The sequence below is a fragment of the Nycticebus coucang genome, chromosome 21 (genome assembly GCF_027406575.1).
Source record: "Nycticebus coucang isolate mNycCou1 chromosome 21, mNycCou1.pri, whole genome shotgun sequence".
Classification (NCBI taxonomy): domain Eukaryota; kingdom Metazoa; phylum Chordata; class Mammalia; order Primates; family Lorisidae; genus Nycticebus; species Nycticebus coucang.
Genome location: NC_069800.1, coordinates 57,699,171 through 57,723,606, shown reverse-complemented (window position 1 = coordinate 57,723,606; position 24,436 = coordinate 57,699,171). Strand labels below are relative to the sequence as shown.

The 24,436-nt window shown below is 43.9% G+C and overlaps 1 protein-coding gene across 3 annotated transcripts in view; it reads left to right on the top strand.

Moving 5' to 3' along the window:
- Nucleotides 1-24,436, top strand: part of ZFP64 (ZFP64 zinc finger protein) — a 92,388-nt gene that overhangs the window by 4,489 nt on the left and 63,463 nt on the right. For 2 of the 3 annotated variants that reach the window (XM_053574232.1, XM_053574229.1), the window contains exons 2-5: nucleotides 1,329-1,568; nucleotides 18,860-19,021; nucleotides 20,083-20,145; nucleotides 22,499-22,750. In XM_053574232.1, coding sequence (XP_053430207.1) covers nucleotides 1,329-1,568; nucleotides 18,860-19,021; nucleotides 20,083-20,145; nucleotides 22,499-22,750 — 717 coding nt within the window. The remainder of the gene's footprint in view (nucleotides 1-1,328; nucleotides 1,569-18,859; nucleotides 19,022-20,082; nucleotides 20,146-22,498; nucleotides 22,751-24,436) is intronic. The other variant, XM_053574231.1, reaches the window with a different exon arrangement.

The window sequence follows — 24,436 nt, the reverse complement described above, 5'->3', positions numbered from 1 at the left end:
TGAGACTGTCTTACTTTGTTGCCCTCACTAGAGTGCTGTGACGTCATAGCTCACAGCAACCTCAAACTCTAGGGCTCAAGTGATCCTCTTGCTTCAGCTTCCCAAGTAGCTGGGATTACAGGCGCCCACCACAACACCTGACTATTTTTAGAGATGGAGTCTCCTTCTTGCTCATACTGGTCTGGAACTCCTAAGCTCAAACAATCCCCCTATTTTGGCCTCCCAGAGTTCTAGGATTACAGGCATGAACCACTATGCCTGGCCCATGCTATTAACTCTTAGTATCTACTATCAAAAAATAGGAGCCCTGTCAGTTGAGAATGAATTTTGACTACAAGAGAAACCCAAACTATACTGGCCCAATGAAGTCTGCAATTGGTTGATTTCAGGCTGAATCAGGGAATCAGCGAAGTAAGGGCCAGAATCTATAGGGATCTTGGCATTTTCCTCATAATTACAGGATGGCTGTAGAAGCTCCTGGCATCATATCTGCATCCAAAGAAGAGGCGTACAGTACCAGCTTCTTCTCCCTTTTTATCATGAATACCAAACTTTTCCCTGAAACTCCACTAGCAGTGTGTTGGAGGGGGCCAAGATTATTTAGACTAGGAGTTCCCATAGTATGTGTGGTTACAGGGGGGGATTGGACATAAAGTTCATATGCAATTTAAGATAGTAATATAGTAAATTGTACATAAACTTTATGTCCACCCTGTATAGTATAGGGGATCAGTTTTTATAATGACATCAGTTGGGGCAGGAGATAGCTACTGGTCCTGCAAAGTGCAGGGCTGCCCTGCACATCAGAGAAGTTTCTTGCAAACCATGCCACGAGATCCCCGTGTGCAGCATGGAGCATAAGCCATCACTTGGATCTGAGTACGTTGCTGCTAGGACACAACTGGAATTCTGTTTGCAAGAAAAAAGAGGGCAGACGGTGCCCGTAGCTCATTGGGTAGGGATACATTGAAGCTGGTGGGTTTGAACCCAGCCTGGGCCAGCTAAACAACGATGACAATTGCAACAGAAAAATGGCCGGACGTTATGGCAGGTGCCTGTAGTCCCAGCTGCAAGGGAGGCTGAGGCAAGAGAATCGCTTGTGCCCAAGAGTTTGAGGTTGCTGTGAGCTGTGACGCCATGACACTCTACCAAGCGCGACATAGTGAGACTCAGTTTCAAAAAAGAAAAAAGAGGACAGTAGATTAGATAATGGGCTATCACCTGGCCATGTTGGCCACCATGCCTTTTCTTCTTACCGTGAATCTGGTTTGCATTATCATTTAAAGCTGTTTAGGATTAATCTGTGACTTTCCCTTTGTCCCATGGAGTTCCAGGTGGTACAACGGTGCTGGTTGAGCTGACTCCCGACATCCACATCTGTGGCATCTGCAAACAGCAGTTTAACAACCTGGACGCCTTTGTAGCTCACAAGCAAAGTGGCTGCCAGCTGACCAGCTCGTCTGGAGCAGCCCCCAGCACCGTCCAGTTTGTATCGGAGGAAACAGTGCCTGCCACCCAGACCCAGACCACCACCAGAACCATCACCTCGGAGACCCAGACAATCACAGGTACAGCTGGGGGCTGGGGGATTCAGGCGAAAGTTGGTCTGGCCATGTCTCAAAACACCTCTGTGGAACTGTTAAAAATATAGATTCCCAGGGCTCACCCCCTAGGGTTGCTGATTCATTATTTTTAACAAGCTCTGCAGAAAAGCCAGCTGCCCAGCCAGGCTAGGGAGCTGCCAGGTTAAAACATTAAGTGTTAGCAGTTATAAATGTTGTCACATGTTAAACAAAACAGACAAAAAACAGGTTTGTAAAGCAAAAATCTATATGAAGAAAAAGACTCGTAGGAAATATGTTGCAATAAAAAAAAATGTTATTGTTTGGCGTGATGGGAATGTGTGTGATCCCTGAGTTCTCATTACTTGTGTAAAGGGACAAACAAATGTGTTTTGTTTTGTTTTCTGTAAATCTACAAACAGACATTGATGTCTCCCATGTGCTGCTAACCAGCAAAACAGAAAGTTCATCCTGGCTCTCTGTTTTTTCCACTTTACCAAAAATAAATTACAGATGGATCGGACCCTTAAATGTGTGTAATAAAACCATAAATTCTAGAGGAAATATTAAACTCCCATATGTACAGATATACACAAACACATACATATAACCACACCTCTACATAATCTTAGAGGCCAGAAAGGTAACTTTCAAAGTATGAAGTAGCCCATTTATGACCTATTACTGAGACTTCTGGGGGAATGGAGAATGTATTCCTTAGCTAAAGGCATTTGATTCTAAAAAATATATTAATATGCCTACTAAAGAAGGCAGATGGTGGGCCACTCTCACCCCCCAAAAGGAGAAGAATCATAAATGTGATTGCAAAGTTGTCATTTTTCCGAAGTATAAAACACAGTATAAAGAAAGTCTAAAGACAAAGAATTTGCAGCATATATGATTAAAGCCTAATATCCCTCAAATCTTTAAAAACCAGTAGAAGTGGAAAGAAAAGAATAAAGAGGAAGTCAGTAGCTGAAAGGCCTAGCAGGGTGGCTCACACCTATAATCCCAGCACTCTGGGAGGCAGAGGCGGGTGGATCACTTGAGCTCAAGAGTTCAAGACCAGCCTGAGCAAAAGGGAGAGTCTTCCTTCCTTGCTTCCTTCTTTCCTTTCCTTTTTTTTTTTTTGCCAGAGTCTCACTATGTTGCCCTCGGTAGACGGCCGTGGCATCACAGCTCACAGCAACCTCAAACACTTGGGCTTAAGCAATTCTGTTGCCTCAGCCTCCCAAGTAGCTGGGACTATAGGCACCCGCCACAATGCTGGGCTATTTATTTTGTTGCACTTGTCATTGTTGTTTAGCTGGCCTGGGCTGGGTTCAAACCTGCCAGCCTGTGTGTATGTAGCCGGTGCCCTACCCATTGAGCTGCGGGTGCCACTGAGACTCCATTTCTTAAAAAAAAAAAAATAGCCTAGTGTCATGGGAGGCAGGTGTAGTCCTTGCTACTCAGGAGGCTGATGCAACAGGATCACTTGAGCCCAAGAGTTTGAAGTTGCTGTGAGCTATGACACCATGGCTCTCTACCAAGAGCAACAAAGTGAGACCGTGTCTCCCCCACCCCTAAAAAGTCAGTAGCTGATATGTAAGAGACTCCTCAAAATGATGCTCCTTTGAAGGCCTTAGTAATTAAAGAAATGCAAATCAAAACAAGGCTTGGGAAAAGGATACTACTTATATTTTCTGGGGATGTAAATTCATATAACCTGGGCAATTTAGTGATCACTTTAAAACTTTAAATCTTAAATTTAAAATCCTTTTGTTTTTAAATGTATATAAACACATTTACTGGATAAGTTTACTTCTAGATATTTATCCTATAAAACTGTATAAACACATACACAAAGGTATTCATGTGCAGGATATTGTCTAGAAAAAGTAGATCCTCTGTATGGTGTATCTACATTGAGAGGCCATTAGAGAAATTGCTATCAATGATTCCAACATGGAAAGTGACTTAGCCTTGGAAAGGGGAGCTAGTTCTGTGTACAGATACAGAAATATCCTCAAGGTGAGTGTAAAAATATACATAAGCATGCATATAATATTACTATATTAAAGGCAAGCTTCTAGAACAGACACGAGGCAGATAATGTAAAAGAGAAGTAGGCTGTGTGTGAGTATTAGAGAGTGGTGGGGAGTGTGGTAAAGTGAACGAATCATACATGACTCATTCAGAAGTGCAGCTGCGTTTTGGATCCAGCCAGTTAGATATTTGGGTTTTTCAGAGAAGCTGAAAAGTGGGAAATTTTTCAAATTTTAAGACTGTTGGCCAAAAAAAAGTACACCTGTAAGCCTGATCAAGTCTACAAGCTTCATCTAGTTTATGCTCAGTGAATGTTTACCATATAGTTAATCTGGAGCTGAGGAGTGAGAACATCAGAAGTCAGGGGACCAACGTTCCCCTCATGAATTGTACATAGGGGTGATGTTTGAATATTTTGGCACTAAGCAAAGTATTGTGGGTTTTTCTCTGAATGCATCTAAAATAATGTGCCTGCCAACTTCTTTAAACATGGAAATAAACTGATCATTTAACCTTAATAAAAATATCTTGAGATCTTCCCACTTTCTCCTGAATTTATCTTAATTCCCATCTTAGAGGAAGTCACTAAGAAAATACAAGAACTGGGAAATACCCTGTGGCCTTGGGGCTACATGTGGCCTTCTGGATCCTTGAGTGTGGCTTGTGACTGAATCCAAATTTTATGGAAGAAATACTTTTATGAATAATAAAGGAATTTGTACTAGGAGGTTTGGATTCCATCAAGGGGCCACCCTTGGGGATCTGGAGGGGCACATGTGACTTTGAGGTCACAGGTCCCCAACCCCAGGCTGGTATAAGCTTTTTATTTTACAGCTGGATAAAGTGAAGCCACGTGTGGGAAAGAGGCAGGACCAAGGTCAGGACGGTCCTGGGACATGATGTGTTCTGGCCCTGACCCTAGTGGTCTTCTGTCTGCAGACTTGGTATTTGGTGTACTGTCCTTAAAAACAAAGTCCCTGTAACCCACACTCTGCATGTAAAGCCTATCAAAGAGGTGCCCTGCCACGTGGGCGGTTTCAAAGCCCATGCTTTATTTGTGCCCATTGTATCTTTCTGGTCTCTGTTTATGCTGTTCCCTCTGCCTGAAATACCTTTCCCACCTTTGCCTGGCTGACACCAACTCAGTCTGAAGACCTGAAGTTCATTGCAGTCTGCACACAAAGGATCTAGCTTCCTCTTGGGACACTCTCCTCCCCTCTGTATTTCAGCAGTCATTCTGGTTTTTGTTTGTTTGAAACAGGATCTTTCTCTGTGTCATCTAGGTTGGAGTGGAGTTGTATCATCATAGCTCACTGAAACCTGGAACTCCTGGGCTCAAGCAATCCTCCTACCTTAGCCTCCCAAGTAGCTGGGACTACAGGCCTATGCCACCATACCCGGCTAATTTTTCTATTTTTCTTCAGAGACAGGGTCTCACTAAGTTGCTCAGTGTGATCTTGAACTCTTACCTCAAGGGATCTTCCTGTCTCAGCCTCTGTGCCCGGCACCATTAATGAGCCTCAGATGTTCCTTCTATGTGGAACTGACTTCATTCTTATACATATATCCGAGCTGAGCTTAAAGGCGTGTTCTCAAAAAGCCCTTTGACACCACACGTGCACTCTTCTCCTAGACTAGATCATGTCAGATTTAAGGTCTGCTCCCATCACTGACCCACCAGCATCCCTCCTCTTCCCCACCGGATCCCCAGTGTCTAGAATGGCATTGACACAGAAGCTCTCGGTATTGGTTGAGGGTGAACAACTGCTTGAACTTCACATCCACCGTGAAGCTGACCCCACAACCAAATAACTATTCCATCTTTCGTCCTTCTAGCTCATTGTGCAGGGATGTTCACCATCCTCTGGACACTTCCTTGGCCTGTGATCATTTGATCTTGCCGTATCTCGAGTCTCGCTGACAACCCTGTACATTCAGGCCAGCTGTAGTGTCCTCTTGGTACACAGAGGCCTGTGCAGAAATGAGGGGCGCTCCAAGCTCAAAGGCAGACTGCTGGCCTTGCATCCCAGCCTGCCACCTACCAGTCCTAGCCTGTAGACGCATCATGTACTCTCCGTCTCATTTAATATTCCTCGTCTGTAAAAAGAGGTCATCATAATACCTGGTAATCATTGGGTTATTGTGGGGATTCTGTGATACTGATAAAGGGCCTGAAACGGAGTCACTGGGCTCAGTACACATTGGCTTTTATTAATGTAGTGATGAATGAACAGGTGGTGAGTGAGTGGTGAGATTTTCCGTGTGCGTGGTCCCTGCCTGACTCAGCTGTTCCTCCGGATTGTTCCTGCATCTTTGCCAGCTAAACAAGCGGAACTCTGCTTTCTCTTCTCTTTCACACATATTAGCCTGCTTTTCTGGGCTCAGCTCACACATTGGGCATCCATGTTCCATTGGCTGGCGGTTCTCAGACTTGCCTCTGGGCCAGCATCTCTTGGGAGCTTGATACTGGTGCCCAGGCCCCACCTTCTGAATCTGAATCTCTGGAGCTGAGGCGCAGGCATCTGTATTTATAACAAGCTCCCAGAGGATTCTGGGTATCAGCCAGGTTGGAGAGTCACTCACTTGCCCAATGCTGCAGACCCGCCCCCTACATAGCACTTTTTTTTTGGCCAGGGTTGGGTTTGAACCTGCCACCTCCAGTATATGGGGCCAGCGCCCTACTCCTTTGAGCCACATGCACCGTCTGCTACATAGCACTTTTTATAGACCATCTCATCCAGGCATTTCCCAGACTTGAGTGTTCATCTTCAATCCTTCATTAAGCCAAAGCCTTCCTTACTCAGCTCTTACATCTCCCTGCCCAATAATAGTTGGGTATAAAATAAAATTTATTCTTTGCCTGCCAGCTTTGAGGGATGCCTATTATTTGGCATATGATTTTTAAGAATTTTCATATAAGAGCAGTAAAATTAGATATTGATGCAGGTGAGAAACAAAACAGCATCTGACATGCATTTTGGAAGTTCATAGCTTTGGAGTCAGGCCCCTGAGTTTGAATCTTGACTGCATAAAGCCGTAGAAACCACACGATTATAACAAATTATAGGAGCCCTCGGTGCCTCATTTTAAAGAAAAGATGAGAATAAATAGAGAGGATACAGGGTTTGGAGTCCTGAAATAGACTATCTGGGTTCCAATCCTGGCTGCACCATTTGCTAACCATGTGACCTTGGGCAAGTAACTTACAGTGTACGTGTCTTCATTTTTCCCATGCTAGGAGAGTGATGATAATATTTTAGCAGAGGGTTCTAGGCAGGCTTTAGTGGAGGACTGTCATTACCTAACTGAATCAGGGGGCTGTGAACATTAAATGACACAGCCTGGCTCCTGGCACGCCCTCAGCCAGTGTTCATTGATTTGAACATTTGTCCAAGAATGATTTTTCCCAACACTTCTGGTTAATTTCTACTCTTCAGGTTCCAGATTAAAAGTCACCTCTGCCTGGAAGCCAGCCCTGATTTCCCTTAGTCCTCAATGTGGCTGTTAGGTTTTTCCCTATTTTCTCACCTAGCATTCATCATATTTATAGTTAATTAATTGTTTGGTGACAGCTCTCTTTAATTAGCCAGAGACGTGAATTGCAGGGTGGTCAGGAGGTAAGGGATGGCAGCACAGACAGCAGCTGGTACTACAATAGAGGGGGAAGGCCTGTGGTCAATTCACCAACATGGAGAAAAGCAGCCTCTGACAGCTCGCAGCCATCATCGCTGGCTCTTAATGTTGCCAGGAGCCCGGCTGCCTTTCACAAGTAGGCGGTGCTGTTCTGTTGAACATAAGAGTTTCACAAAACACCAACATCAGCCAAGGCCATTCTGATCATAGTGGAGCAAGATAATAGTGAGGCCACATCTATCACCCTATCTGAGCCCAGAAAAGATGGGAACACTATTCAAGCCACAAAATGCCAAACATCCTCCTTCCCAGTTCATCTGAGTGGCAGCTACATCTTGGCCTATTCAAGTTTTGGCCTCGCTCTCATCTTCCCTCCCCCTCAGGAAGGTTTATGACAGTCATAGAATTATCCCCACTTCCTGATGCTTCCAATGCAGGTTTTCTATGATAATTCTCCAAAAGCATCTACGAGCCCCAGACTTTTAATCTTTTTCTAGCACAGTCTTATGAGGAGCTCCACAGTTCTGTGGTGTGAGGTTTCCCTCATTGCAGAGTAATAAAATAATTCAAGTACAGGTGTATCCCTGGGGGGTCTTGGCCCAGAGGAAATTGACACATGGAAGACCCAGACCACCTACTAATTGATTTGAAAGCCTTAAAAAAAAAAAATCTGAAGGTTCAGTTTGGCCTGTGAGCCCCAGATTAGTGGCTTAATTTCTGGTTTACTAGACTGTAAATTTCCCTGCAAGCAGAGACTGAATTAGTCTTATTTTCCTGCTACCCAGCACCAGTTCTGGCACATCATAGGCACTCAATAAAACAGCTATGGAATGGAACCCAGAAAAAGGCAGCTGGAAGCATTGGATGCATCTGTGTGCAGGAAGCATGTGGTGTGGCGTCCACCCCATCATCAGGGCTCAGTGAGGGTAACTCCAAATGCCAGAGCTGAGAAAATGGAAGCACTTGTCCTTGGAGAATTCCAAGCCTCCTGGGAGGAGAGGAGGAGTTAGTTTTTAAGACATACAAGCCCAGATGTTTGTGACAAGTATAGTCTTAAAGATGCATACACTCACCTGAGTCCATCAGTTTCAACTAGAAAAGTCAGGGGTGGAAATGTGAAAGAGGTCAAGTGTGTAATAGGCCTTGGAAGACTAGTGGCTTTTGGAAGGAAGATGGTGGGAAGAAAGCATTTCCTAATGGTGGTTTGGAGCAAGGGAAGCTCTGGGCAAAATCCACAACAGCAGCTAGAGATGACACAGCGGTATATGGTAGGAAGCTCATCTCCATTCTTCATTGTGAAGGAACTGGGGAGCATGTGCAAAGTTGCTGAGCACAGGAGTGAGTTAGTCAGACAAACTGTGGTGATTGCGAAGGTCTGAAAATAATAATAGCTAATTCCTACACAGTGCTTATTATGTGCTATGCACTTTTCTCAGTACATACATAATCTATATGACGTAGTTTTTCACAATCAAAAGTTAAGTACTTGTAACTATTATCTCCATTTTACCAACAATGAAACTGAGGCACAGAGGGGTTAAGTAACTTGTCCAAGATGACAGGAACAGAAAGTGGAGGGTCTCAAACCCAGGCTCTCTGGCTGCAGAAACTGCTCTTATTTAGTATACCCACTGCCCCTAAGTAAAGTCCTCAGTGCAACATTTCTCAAACTTATCTGTGCCTAAGAACCACCTGAAGATTCAGTGAAAAATGCAGATACTTCAGATCTGAGCTGGGTCCTGGGAATCTGAACCAGCCAATGAGTGATTGGGTCACTTCAGATGCTTTCTCTTGCTCTTAACACCAAACTAGAAGTGAACTGAAAAGATTCGTTGTCGCTCATAGCCAGAAGAAGAGGCAAGGCAGATAGATCCAAAATGGTGATTTCTTTGCATTTTCTTGCTGTCGTCATTGGTGGGCTTCTATACTCTGCCCTCGCTCCTCATAGTCACAAGATGGCTGCTGCTGCTTTAGGCACCGAATCTTGCAGCCACATCCAGAGAGAGGAAAGGGGGCAACTTACAAGGGAGGAAATGTTTCCTGATTAAATACAGAAATGCCAGATCCCACTGGCCAAAACTGAGGACATATGTCTACGCCCATGTGCACTGTCACGGAGGTCGCTGGGCCAGCAAGGGACAAGAAGAAGAGGCCCAGCAGTGGAATCCTATCCCAAGGTTCCCTCTTCAGGTCACATTCCTATTACTGCCCCATGAGAAAAGGAGTTCTCAAATGTCACTGTGCAAGAGGATTATCTAGAAATTTGTTTAAAATACAGCTATAAAAAATATCCAGAGACTTTAGCCCACGTATCTGCATCAGAATCTCTGCTACAGGGTCAAGTTTGAGAACCACTTGACTGGGAGAAGGGGAAGAAGGTGGACACCCATTGGCAGCCTTGTCCGGCCACACAGTGGGTGCTCAGCACACTCAAGTAATAAATTTGGGCCACAGGAGTGGGAAAGAAGGGTGGGGTGTGGAAGGAAGCTCTGTTCCTCTGGTGATATTTTAGTGGAGACTTCCCTATATGGTGCAGGTTAATTTTCTGTTACTTACAACTGTTTCCCTGTTTGCCTATTTCAGCTATAAGTTAAGCCAAAGGGGGAGATTTTGTTTAGCAGGATACAGGAATGGCACTCAGCTGCATCTCAGAAAGGGATTGAACCAGAAACTAGAAATATTTTAAGATTTCCTAGACACCCACACAGCTCAGAGAGTGGTCTGAGGATGAGGGCAACCACCTGGAAGCTTATTGGAAAGACTTGGGAAGGTGGAGTCTCGGCCACCCCCAGAACTACTGAATTGAAATGCACATTTTAGAGAGAATGTGCATTCTGAAATGGTCTGTGTGCTTGTTACAGTTGAAAAAGCATTGCTACCCTCACAGCTGTGCTCAACGCTTAGGTCTTTGTTCAAGAATGAAAGTCCGCAGAGAACTGAAACATCCTGATCTTGATTCCTTCCTGAGCAAGAGTCTGATTGGCTCTCCTGCGGTCAGGCGTATCTGCTGATGGACCAATCAGCAGTGGCAGGGAGGGGGCGTGGCCAGGGTTTCCAGCTTGTCTAAGGCTCACCCCTTAGGACTGAGGATGGTTGGGCTGACTACTAAGCGTAAAAGCCCTTTGGGAATAGAAGAGGAAAAAGGGATGGGTTATTCTTTTTCCCAGTAAATTTCTGAGTTTGCAATTGAGATGCTTGCCCGGAAATCAGGAGCCCTGAATATACGTCTTAAGCATGAACAACATTGGAAGTAACAACAGAGAAAAAAAAATCAAGAGATTTGAATATATGACAATATCCTTAATATGTAAAAACAAAAATGCAAATCAATGAGAAAAAGTGAAAATTCCAATAGAAAAAAAAAATGAGCTGATAGCATAAACTGGCTGAAGAAGATATGTCTTTGGAAAACAAATGTTGAAACATTGTTTATCCTCATTAATTACAGATAAATGCAATTTAAACTAAAAGAATCTAATTTTGTCCTGTCAAGTAGTCTCTGTGGTAGCCAGGGTAAAGGAGAGAATGCAAATGGTTTCAGTTTTCTGAAAGGATCTTATGATTTTATATGGTCAAGCAATAAAACATCCATACCAGTTTGAGTCAGTTGTTCCACTTAAAGGGATGTATTCAGAGAAACTAGGGATAAGTTTAAAATTCTGGATAGGTGTTGTTCATAAAAATAAGTACCTAGAAGCCTCCTCAGTATCCAAGAAAGGACAATGGTTACTTAAACTATGAAACAACCAAAATGATGGAATGTTATATGACCATGAGAATCTATGATTTGAATGGGTGACCACATGGCAGAATGATCAAATGTGGCAAAATTGTTTAATAAACAAGAGGAAAAGAGACTATAAAATGAATTAAGCCATGATTCCAGTTTTATACTTTAAAAATCTATGTACAAAAAATGTATTAGCCATTTAGTCGATCTTTAATTCGATTAATGTTCTTTGAGTCCCTGCCGATCACCAGGGTCTGTGTCAGGTGCTGGGAGATAGACATGAAGAGAGACAAAGATCTTTCCAAACAAGACAGTCGTTATCTGTTTTCTCAAATAAGTAGTTTTTTTGTTTGTTTGTTTGTTTGGAGACAGAGTCTCACTATGTCGCCCCAGGTACAGTGCTGTGGTGTCACAGCTCACAGCAACCTCCAACTCTTGGACTTAAGCGATTCTCCTGCCTCAGCCTCCCAAGTAGCTGGGACTACAGGCGCCCGGCACAACGCCGGGTTATTTTTTGTTTGTAGTTGTCATTGTTGTTTGGGCAGCCCGGGCTGGATTCGAACCCACCAGCTTCAGTGTATGTGGCTGGCACCCTAGCTGCTGAGCTATAGGCGCCGAGCCTCAAATAAGTATTTAATTGCAGTAAAGATAGATGCTTTGGAGAAAAAGTATATAAGCATAAACTATAAGGGTGTATGTTGCTATGTTATGACAATTTGGGGCAGTTTTGATTTTCTTCTCTGCACTTTTCTACACTTCCCAGATTTTCTACAATTAGTGGTTATTTTTATTTTGCAAAATTAATAAAAATTATAATTACAAGGAAAAAAGGATTTTTCATGCTGTTTTTAAATTGAAGAAGAAAAAAGGGGGAAGCAAATTGGACTGGGAGGCATGAGAGCTGTTTCTAGAGATTTGAAATTCAATTCTGTAGAAAAGGAGCTGCAATTGGTTAACGTGAGACCAGCAGGTCTAAGACACCAATGGGTACAAACTTCAGAGAAAAAAATAATTGGGTTCTCTGTGAAATTCACATAACCATCAAACATTTTAAGCAACATCATGACTGAATAGCGGAATGTGTCTAAATAAATGTATAAGGAACGGTCTCTCAGATGCACGCCTGAGCACACAGGAAAGCCAGGGAAATCCCCAGGAGGCAAAAAACAAAATCAAAAGTGGCGGCAGGTGTGTGGGGCTGTCGGCTGCTGGGAGCATTGGTGGGCAGATGTGATCTCCCTGAACAGGGGACTTGATTTTAATGCCCACACCAGGGTAGGGAATGAGGCACCAAGCTCTTACATAAAGTTAGAAATGAGACCCTCCACCCCAGGCGTCTTCAAACTGCGGCTCGTGGGCCATGTGAAGCGGTGTGATTGTATTTGTTCCCGTTTTGTTTTTTACTTCAAAATAAGATATGTGCAGTGTGCAGAGGAATTTGTTCAGAGTTTTGTTTTGTTTTTTTAAACTACAGTCCGGCCCTCCAATGGTCTGAGGGACAGTGAATTGGCCCCCTGTGTAAAAAGTTTGAGGACACCTGCTCCACACAAAGCAGTGGCCCTTGCCTTCACATTCTCAGCGAAAAGAGGTTAAAGAATGTTTGTATGTGGGAAAGTCGTTCCTCTGCTAGAAGCACTTCCCCCCCACAACCAGGCTGTGAGTAGTTCCATCTCAGAGATCTGGGGTGCTGCTTTCAATTCTGCTTGGGGCTCAGAGATTCCCCCAAGGCTAATGCCACTGTTACGCCAGAGCTGAATACAGACAAATGGGGAATAATCCACGATTGTGTGAAATTACTGTATCCTCAGTTAACTCTCTAGCACTTGCCCTATGCCCAGCTCTCAGTTCTTCTTAAGCTTCTTAAATCTCTTCTAAAACAATAAGATCTGTACTCAGCTGGATATGGTGGCTCAAGACTGTGATCCATCCATCCTAGGAGGAGATGGGAGAATAGCTTGAGGCCAAGAGTTTGAGACCAGCCTGGGCAACATAGGAAGACCAGCTATCCTCCACTGCCACCTCCCCCCACCCCCAGTCTCTACCCAAAATTTAAAAATTAGCCAGGTGAGGTGTGCATGCCCGTAGTCTCGGCTACTCAAGAGGCTGAGGCAGAAGGATACCTTGACCCCAGGAGTTTGAGGCTGCAGTTAGCTGTGATCGCACCACTACATTCCAGCCTGGAGCACCAGAGTGAGACCCTGCCTCGAAAAACTAAATAAATAAATATTACATCTAAGCTCCAAGGTCACCGCTGATGGCCCTATTTTACTGACAAAAGAACTGAAGAGCACAGAAGTGATTTGGTCAAGGTCCCACCACTAGTGCTAGCCAGTGGTGGGGACAGAAGTTGGTCTTGGTCAATCTGACTACACACTTGCATCTGGGAGTGGGTCAAATCACACACAAAGCTCAGAGGGGCTGAGGGAGGCCTCTGGTCACCTACAGCCCCCCCAGCGATTAAGGTCATGGGAAGGTTTCCCCTGTGCAGGTCCCGTACACAGGGGATCCTGGCAAGGACTGGGTGTGGGGGAGGGGTGGGAGAGGCTGACCTGGAAGAGCAGCCAGGAGGTTCCAGCCAGCTGATGAGGACCTTATTACCCAGTGCCCCTTTGTCGCTATGAATTCCAGACACTGCAACAGAATACAATTAATATAATCATTTCATGTTTGCATGTTTCATGTTCAAATGGCACCTTCTCACAGAGGCCTTCCTGGACCTACTTAAAGTTGTATGTCCCCCAGCACTGCCTCATTCCTTCCCTGCTCTGTTTTTCTCAATAGGATTTATACCACCTGATGTGCTATATATTTAAGTTATTCGTTACCTCCAACACTCTCGGCTAGAAGTCCAGCTCTACAAGGGCAGGGATTTTTGTGTCTTTGGCTCACTGCTGTGTTTCTAATATCTAGAACAGTGCCTGGCACACGGTAGATTTGTAATAAATATTTACTGAATAAACTGATGAATAATGCTCAGTGCAGTAGCATATGCCCATAATCCCAATACTTTGGGAGGCTGAGGAAGGAGAATTGCTTGAGCCTAGGAGTTTGAGACCAGCCTGGACAACACAGCAAGACCCCTATGGGGGTGGTGGTATACCCACTGTAGTTCCTGCTTGGAGGCTGAGCCAAGAGGAGTTCATTCGAGGTTTCACTGAACTGTGATCATGCCACTACACTCCAGCATGCCTGACCGAGTGAGATCCTGTCTTTAAAAAAAAAACATCCTTAATGAATAATGACAACAGCAAACCGCAATAATGGCTTTATGGGCCTGGTGCCTGATACTCGCAGCAGCCCTAGGACATAGGAGTGGAAATTGTCCCCATCCTCCAGATAAAGAAGCTGTGGCTTCGGGGTAAGACTTCGCAGCCCACGCTCTTAAGCAAACCCTTTCTGGTCTAGTAGCCATCTACTTTGGAGTTACTCACAGGTGACATGTGAATGGCCACACCCCCCGAGTGATGCCCACAGTTGGGTGCCTGACTTGCTTTAATGTGTTAACCTGCCCACGCACACAACTTCCTGCTGCCACCCTAAGATACCAAAAACACAGGCAGCTAAAGCAAAAATAGGCACACAGGACTGCATCCGATTGTAATCAAAGGACACAACAGGAATGAAAATGGGAAAATGTAACATATGGAATGGAAGGAAATGTTTCCAAATCGTATCTTTAAAGGAGCATAGTTAATATCCAGAGAACTCCCATGATTCCTTCTACTGCGACACCCCTTCCCCCCGCCCTGGGTTCTTCATAGAGGAGATGAAGGGAGGGTGGAAAGTGGAGCCTGTGAACCAACCTATAATAGGCCTGGCCACCCACACCCACCCCACGGTGACTGCCTTCTAACAAAGGCCACTTGGTTTGGTTTGGTTTGGTTTTGAGACAGGGTCTCATTCTGTTATCCAGACTAGAGTACAGTGGCATCATAGGTCACTGCAGCTTCACATTCCTGGGTTCAAGTGATCCTCCTGCCTCAGCCTCCCAAGTAGCTGGGACTACAGGCGTGCATCACCATGACCAATCAATTTTTCTATTTTCTGTAGATATGGGCCTCTCTATTGCCCAGGCTGGTCTTGAGCTCCTGGCCTCAAGCGATCCTCCCAGAGTGTTAGGATTACCAGAATGAATCACCACGCCCAGCAAGGGGGGACACTTGTTCAGAAAGCTGTAGAGCAAAAAGTTAGGAAGTCATATTTGCATGGCCTCAGCATGTTTTTAGCACCAAAAGTCTTGTGTTTAAATGGTGCTAAACCCACTTCCAGGCAAACAGGGACAGTTGACACCCTAACTCATAAGCATGACAGTTGCGCATTTGATGTAAAATGGCCCAAGTCTGGTTCTGTTCAACTGAAGAAGCTGACTTTTATTGAGACTCAAATGTGGCCACATCCTGTGCTACTGTTGCTTGACAACAACCTTACTAGTGGACATAGTGATTAATGCCATTTACAGATAACAAAACAGGCTCAAAGAGGTTACCCATCTGGCCTGAGGTCACACATATAATAAGTGGCTAAACCTAGACTCATATCCATTCTAAGACACATTTTAGCATATCTGAAATAGCAGTGTGTCTCAGAATCAATGGGATCGCCATCCACCAACTGGCAGGCCAAAAAAATTAACTTTCTGCATATGTGAAAAAACTTGATTTCAGTTGATCACATTTTTGTCACCTCAGCTGAGTCATGTGCAGTTTTGGAACTACATGTATTGCGATTAATTGCTGTTTAAAATTTCTTCTGAGATATAATCCAGGTACCATGATGCACCTGTTGTCTCAGCTAGTTTGGAGGCTGAGGCAGGAGGGTCACTTGAGCCTAGGAGTTCAAGATCAGCCTGTGCTGTTAACACAGTGAGACCCTGTCTCAAAATTTTAAAAAAAGTCTTCCAAGATATTGGGTGATATTTCGGGTTGAAGATAAAAAGTAACTGTTCACCCATAAATGCCTGGAAACAGTAACAGGGAGTCATTCTGATATTAATGAAACAAGTGTTTATTTTTGAAGGAATGGCCACTATTCTGTCTTCTTGCAAAGCCACCACCAAGAAAGGGGGATTAATTCATTTAGACAAAGCTGGGTTAAGTTTTACTTCTGAGATCATGGAAAGGATGGCATATGCTGGTGGTTCCCAAACTTGAACATGTATCAGATGTACAGAGGGCTTTTTAGAACACAGACTTGCTGGACTGGGTGTGGTGGCTCATGCCTGTAATCCCAGCACTCTGGGAGGCTGAGGTGGGAGGATTGCTTGAGCTCAGGAGTTTAAGACCAGCCTGAACAAGACCAAGACCTTACCTCTACTAAAAATAGAAAAATTAGCCAGCTGCCTGTAGTCCCAGCTACTCGCGAGGCTGAGGCAAGAGGATCACTTGAGCTCAGGAGTTTAAGACCAGCCTGAGCAAGAGCGAGACCCTGTCTCTACCAAAGAAATAGAAATATTAGCCAGGTATTATGATGGTTGCCTGTAGTCCCAGCTACTTGGGAGGCTAAAGCAGGAGGATCACTCGAACCCAGGAGTTTGAGGTTGTGGCAAGCTAGGCTGACGCCACGGCACTCTACCCAGGGCAACAGAGTGAGACTCTGTCTCAACAAAACAAAAACCCCATAGACTGCTTCTGGGTGGGCCCCCAGAGTGTCTGATGCAGTAGGTCTGGGTGGGGCCTGAACATTTGCCCTTGTAACAAGTTGCCAGGCAGCTCTAGTGCTGCTGGCTGGGCACCACACTCTGAAAACAGAGGAAACAAAGGCAGGGCAAGAGCCAGATCCTAGGAGTAAATGAAAGTATTTCAACAAGAGGCAAGTGTGGCTGATTCATGCCTCAGAGAGACTTGGCACGGAGGCAGTGCAAATCTTTGAGCTACCCAGAAGTCATTTAACTTCCCAGACAGATTTCCATTGGGAAAAATGGAAACCAGGAGTGTCCAGGCTGGTGGAACCCAGCTGTTATTTGACATGCATTAGGGTGACACTGTCACTGCTGAAGGTGCCAACGAGATGCTGGGAGCCTGGATTTCCTGTCAGATGTCCAAAGAAGTCTAAAAGAGCTCATTGAAGAAATATAAAATATGTAGAGAATATGACAGCATCATGTCATGTGTTTAATCGGCAACATTTTAATCATATATAAAAAGTTCTGATGTATCTCACAATCTGTAACATCCTAAATTCAAAGAAATCTGATGTTTGTTTTAAGACAACTATAACTAGGCTGGGCGCAGTGGCTAATGCCTATAATCCAGCACTCTGGAAGGCCAAGCCAGGTGGATTGCTTGAGCTTAGGAGTTCAAGACCAACTTGACCAAGAGCAAGACCCTGTGTCAACAAAATACATAGAAAAACTATAGCCAGATGTTGTGGAGGTTGCCTGTAGTCCCAGCTACTTGGGAGGCTAAGGCCAGGATCGCTTGAACCCAAGAGTTTGAGGTTGCTGCAAGCTAGGCTGACGCTCTACCCAGGCCTATGGAGTGAGACTCTGTCTCAAAAAACAAGAAAAGAGAACTAAAACTAGCACCTCAAAACCCGGGGCATGAATATTTTTGCTTTAAACAAAGCTAAAATAAGTAGTGATATTAGGCCTGTGTTGATTTAAGTAAATGCGTTCTGTAAATAATTGGCAAAAAATGTCAAAGGTTGGATGCCTCAGTGGCTGAAGTTGGGAAAGAAAACATCACAGGGTAATCATCAATAGGGTCTCTCAGCCTCACTTCACCCAACCCATTAGTTATATTTACTCCTCATGTGAAGTCAAATCTTCATGTGACAAATTACATTTTAAAGGAGGAAGAATTTCTAAGCTCTGAACCATAAGCTTAGTTAACAAAATAGCCCCAAAATACTTTATCAGCCAAACAGGAAAAAGAACAAGAAAGAAAGAAATTCAAAACTACCTATCTTATCTTAGTGACGATAGTCCATATTTGGCCCCTCTTCTACTATTTTTTTCTTTTTGTCTCAGAGCATCTGTGAGAGTATAAGAATTTTTATTTTTCTTCAGGAATCCTTATGCTGAAGACTATATTAATTCAACTCGTTGTGTTCAGAGTTCCTTAAGTTAATTCCTTTCTGGTGGTTTATGAGGATTTTATGATATGATACAGATTATAAAAGTGCCTAATCCATTTGGCTTCAGTTATCAGAAAGCCTACCTGGCATAAATTAAAGGGACATTTCTTATTCATTTGAGAAGTCTAGATTTGGGTGATTTCAGAGCTGTGGCTCAGCATCTGATGCTTTTTTTTTTTTTTTTTTGAGACAGCGTCTCACTTTGTCGCCCTCAGTAGAGTACTGCGGCATCATAACTCACAGCAACCTTGAGCTCAAATGATTCTCTTGCCTCAGCCTCCAGAGTAGCTGAAACTACAGGTGTCCGCCACAACACCTGGCTATTTTTAGAGACAAGGTCTCCCGCTGACTCAGGCCATTCTCAAACCTGAGTTTGAGCCCAGGAAATTCACCTCATTGGCCTCCCAGAGTGCTAGGATTACAGAATTGAGCCACCATGCGCAGCCGCAGCAGCTGATTCTTGTGCTTTTCCCCTTATGGTGACAGAATGTCTGCCACAGATCCAGGCATCACATCATCACTTCAGCACATCAAAGGCAGGAAGTGGGGCAATAAGGCAGCAAAAATGAACTTTTCTCAACTGTTTCTCCTTCTGACCCCTCTTTTTTTTTTATTCTCAAGAAAATTAGAAACGAAAACCTTTATAGAAACTGCCCCCCAGTACATGCTCGCTAGTGTCTCATTGAACAGGGTCACATAATCACTCCTAACCCCTAAAGGAGACTTGGAAAGCAATCTAGCATGTTCATTCTCTGCAAAAGAAGTAAGCAAAGGGAATAAATAGCTATTGGGCATTCATATTATGAAAATTAATAATTACTATATCTTTTAGTTTCAGCTCCTGAATTTGTTTTTGAACATGGCTATCAAACTTATCTGCCCACGGAAAGTAATGAAAACCAGACAGCCACAGTCATCTCTCTCCCCGCCAAATCACGTACCAAAAAGCCTGCAACGGCACCTGCTCAGAAAAGGCTTAACTGCTGCTACCCAGGTAAAGGCAGTGTTAGGCCCTATTTGTGTGTGTCGGGGAGGAGAGGGGGACATTTATCCCAGTTCAGGTTCTAAGGCCTTTACTTATGAATTTCTGGCAAGTGGGCATGCCAAACTATCTGGCATAAAAACTAGAGCCCCATGGCATTTGCATCAGTGCACACGGCCTTCCTCTGCTCTCTGTGGTCATGATGTGTGTGGGCTCAAGCTTCTTATGGCCACAGGCTTTGAAATAGAATTCATAAAAACTTCAGATTGCTATAAATTTTCCTGCCTGTGCTACAGTTTAGGAAGAAGACATACCCAGTGAGATTTTCTTCCTTTACTTGTTTTTAACTTTTTATTTGGAAAGAATTTCAGACTTAAAGAGATATTGCAAAAGTTATACCAAAAATTCCTGTATACCCTTCATCAAGATTCCCCAAATGTTAGCATTTTACCATATTTGCTTTGTCATTCTTTATATATATATTTCTTCTCCCCAAACAGTTAAACAGTATGTTGCAGACATGATACCCCCTTAGCCTCAGATACCTCAGTGTTTGTTTCCTAGAAAGTAGGGCATTCTTTTATACAACTACAGAATGTTCATTAAATCAGGAAATTAACATGTATGTGTACTATTACCAAACGTACTACCTTAGTCAGAAAATTTCACCAATTATCCTACCAATGTCCTCTTTGTCAAAGAAAAAAACATTTTTCCCCCGGGTCAGGTTTCAATCTATGATCACTATTTGCATTTAGATTTTATTTGTCTTTAGTTCCCTCTCATCAGGAATGGCTAAGCTTCTGTCTTGACATTTTTGAAAATTATACGACAGTCATATGGTAAAATAGACCTCTTTATTAGATTCAGGTTATGCACTTTTGGCATGAACCACAGAAGTGATGTGTCCTTCTCTGAGTATCAAATAAGGAGGCATGTGAGCCCTATTGGTCCCATTACGGTGACGTTACCGTTTGTCCCTTGGTTAAGAAAGTTTCTGCCTGTTTTCTCCACTCGAAAGTTACAATGTTCCCCTTAGTAATGAATCTGTCCTGTTTTTTGTTTTTTTGTAGGTTGCCAATTCAAGACTGCCTATGGCATGAAGGACATGGAGCGTCATTTAAAAATTCACACAGGTGAGTGAAATTTCTTTACCACATATGCCCCAGACACCTGCTATCTACTAGGACAGTGGTTCTCAACGTTCCTAATGCCTCCTGATGCCGTGACCCTTTAATACAATTCCTCATGTTGTGGTGACCCCCAACCATAACATTATTTTTGTTGCTACTTCATAACTATAATGTTGCTACTGTTATGAATCGTAATGTAAATATCTGATACGCAGGATGTATTTTCATTGTTACAAAAGGGTCATAACCCATAGGTTGAGAACCACTGTACTAGGAGCTGGGTGTCCAGATAGGTCAGACTCATGATATGACTCAAAATCTCACTGGTCATCACGGGAATAGAAATCCACATTCAATAAAAATACCCTGTTTTTATGTACGATTTTGGCAGAAAAAGTTGAAAGCAATAAAATACAGTGCTGGAGGGGATGTGAGCAAACTTAGCTAATGGGAATGTGAACTGCTGCAGCCATTTGGAAAACTAACCTACCAAAATGAATTAGAAATTAAGTGCACATATTCTCATTTTGAGGAGATGATCCCCTAGGTGTATTTGTGTGTAATTAATAAAGGGAGAAAAAGGGGAAAGAATGAAAACGTTTATATATTTTCATACTCTCATTAGATACAATGAGGGTGTATTGTTATTGTCACTCGATGGGAGAATTTAATAAATGCCTTTTTAAGAGAAAAGGAAAATCAATGTGTGGAAACAGCCATGACCAATGAGTGCCTTCTGCATTGGGGTTGCCACCGTATCTAACCACCCTCCCGGTGTCCTGTCATTTGGATTTATTCTGATTATCCAAATAATTGAGTTTCAAGTATTGGTAAGCATTTTAATGTAACGAGCGGAACTCTGTGTGTGGGTGTTACATGTTGATGTTCCGTTCATCAAGCAGAACGTCATTATCATTGAAAGAGTGAAGTACAGCAATTATCAGTGATGACTGGGAGAGCATTGTGAAGTGTGAATCTATTTCTGCAAGTCTTCATAAAGTATCTTCTACACACGACCAAGCTTGTGTTTGTAGGATGCGTTCTGCAGGAAGCATCTCCATCAACAGCTTCAAGTCCAAGGGTTGACAAGGAGGTGTCATTACCTAAGTGACTTTCGGAGAGGGGGGCGTACTTAATCACCTCTTGGGTTTGGGGGAGTGCAACAGCAAAGCAGCTCTTTACAGCAGAGCTGACTGGAAACTATCAAGCTGCCTCACTATCCACCATCTACCCAATTTCACAGACACACAGGGCAGTGACCCCAGGAACTACTGAGCAGCTGACAATGCCAAAAAATTATCACTGGAAAATATAATACATTGAAAAGTTAGCAGTACTTGGGAAGCTGAGGTAGCAGGAATGCTTGAGGCTAGGAATTTGAGTCCAGCCTGGGCAATAGAGTAAAACCTTTGTCTCTAAAAAAAAATGATAATTATTTTTAAAAGTTAGCGATTGTACACAGGTGGTACGTTGACATGTCTATCCGTGAAGTTCAGAGTAAGCTGCTGTAACAAAGAAACCCAAACACCAATTCAAACAGGATTAACAAGTTCAAAGAGTTTGTGTCTCCCTCCTGAAACTGCACTGAAGTAAGAAGCTCTGCCCTAGACCCTCCAGGAAATTAACTTCCTCCTGCCTCACTAGGTCACATGACCTGACTAACTGCAGGTGTGCTGTTTTCACAGCTGACTCACCCCAACATCTTGGTTACCGCTAATAGGAAGAGGAGAAAAAGAAAAAGTAAAAGGGCGGCGCCTGTGGCTCAGAGGAGTAGGGCACTGGCCCCATATGCCGGAGGTGGTGGGTTCAAACCCAGCCCCGGGCAAAAAAAAAAAAAAGGTAAAAGGCTAGCAATTTCCTCTTACAGATTTACTTTTTCTGTCATTGCAGTGATGAAAACGTAGTCACAGGATCACACCTAGCTGCAAGAGAGGCTGAGAAATATCGTCTTTGGCTTCAGCCTTGAACTCTACCAAAACTTTGGAATTCTAAATTTTAGGACGAATCTCTTATGGAAAGGAAAAAAAGAAAGACTCAATGTAGGAGCCAGTGAACAGTTTGTTTACTTAGCTATACTTAAAATTTTTATTTTAGCTGCTTTTGATTTTTTATTAATAAAGAATTCATATTCATTGTAAAAAAAAAAAAAATTAGAAAATACCAATAAGAAAAATAGAAAAAGAAACTCTCCCCTTCTCTCCAAGACGTTAGCTCTTTGCCAATCATCCACCCAGCCCTTTGGAGTTTTCTGAATATTTTTTGGTCGTTACCTGTTGCTTTCTCCTTAAGGTGGCAGGAAATAAGCTTTTTTCTTTTTGCATCTTTTTCCTGCTGCCATCTGTGTGTGTGTTTGAAGGAGACAAACCCCACAAGTGTGAAGTCTGTGGCAAGTGCTTTAGCAGGAAGGACAAGCTGAAAACCCACATGCGGTGCCACACAGGTGTGAAGCCCTACAAGTGTAAGACGTGCGACTACGCCGCCGCCGACAGCAGCAGCCTCAACAAGCACCTGCGGATACACTCGGACGAGCGGCCCTTCAAATGCCAGATCTGCCCCTACGCCAGCCGCAACTCCAGCCAGCTCACCGTGCACCTGCGCTCCCACACCGGTAAGTCCCGCCTTGGGTTCGCTCTCCGCGCTCCTGACTTCCTGTGGCTTACGTCACAAGCACCTGTAGTCACCGTATGAGAAGACGGGTTGAGACTTGTGGTTATCCTGTGGTTTTCAGTTCTGCTTTTAATCCGCCCAGAAGAGCCTTTCTCAGTAAAACAGGGAGCCAAGACATCATTTATAACTTTATAAATCTTATAGCTATAACTGATCCACTAGTAAAGTTTATAATTGAGGAGGTCCACTAAATGAAATACGGATGTAGGCAATGCATCCGTATTATACAGCCATAAGAAATTATGGCTAGGCATTTCAATAATTTTTTTTTTTTTTGAGACACAATCTCACTCTGTTGCCCCAGACTAGAGTGCTGTGGTGTCATAGCTCACAGCAACCTCAAACTCTTGGGGCTTGAGTAATCCTCTTGCCTCAGCCTTCCCAGTTGTTGGGACTACAGGCGGCCACCATAATGCCCAGCGAGTTGTTTGGTTTTTTGTTTTTTTTTTCTATTTTGAGTAGAGATGGGGTGTTGCTCTTGGGGTCTTGCTCTTACTCAGGCTGGTCTTAAACTCTTGAGCTCAAGCAATCCACCTGCCTCAGCCTCCCAGAGTGCTAGAATTACAGGTGTGAGCCACTGTGGCCCAGCCATTTCAATAATTTTTTAAAGTATACTCTGATTCATCCAGCATAAGACAGCTTGACCTAAAAACATATAGCAAAATCTGGAGAGTAGGTAACTCAACACACTGTATTTGTTTTACATTAGGCTTGTGTATCAGTTAGCTATTGATACAGTGATACTGCATGACAACCACGAAGGTGCACAGAGTCTCAGTGGCATAGAATCAGCATTTGTGCTCAGACTTCAGGTCAGGAAAGTTGCCTAGACATCTCTGTTGATCTTTGTTAGGCTGACTCACCTGTGAGGGGCAGGCTGGGTGTCGAGCTAGGCTGGAGATCTGGCTGTAGGCTAGCTGGCTGTCCTCTGGCCTGGTCTGAGGCAACCCAGCTCTATCCTCCTTTCATCCTCCTCCTGGGACCATTGACTAACCCCACCTTGTCCTCCCAAGGATGGAGAGGTACAAGCCAGCCATCCCCAACATGTCAGTCCATTTCGAGGCTCTGGTTGTATATCAAGTCTCTGTGCTGATCACATTGGCTACAGCAGGTCACCTGGTTGGTCCTGATGTCAGGAATGGGACTGAGGTCATCCACGGTGAGAGGTTGCCACAAGGTCACATGGCAAAGGTCAGGGATTCAGGGAGGGGTGAAGAATTGGGACCATTTTTTTGCACACAATTACAGTCTGCCTCTATCCCCACCACCGTTCACATCTCTCTAACATGCAAAGTGCACTTACACCTTCTAGAGAGCCCCACAAGTCTCATCCAATCATGGGATCAAGCTTAAAGACCCGGCTCGTGTGATCTCCATCAGATCCACATATAGCTTTTCATTATCCAAAAACATTAAAGTAAAAGACAAGCTGTCGGCGGCGCCTGTGGCTCAGTGAGTAGGGCGCCGGCCCCATATGCCGAGGGTGGCGGGTTCAAACCCAGCCCCGGCCAAACTGCAACAAAAAATAGCTGGGCGTTGTGGCGGGCGCCTGTAGTCCCAGCTGCTTGGGAGGCTGAGGCAAAAGAATCGCGTAAGCCCAAGAGTTAGAAGTTGCTGTGAGCCGTGT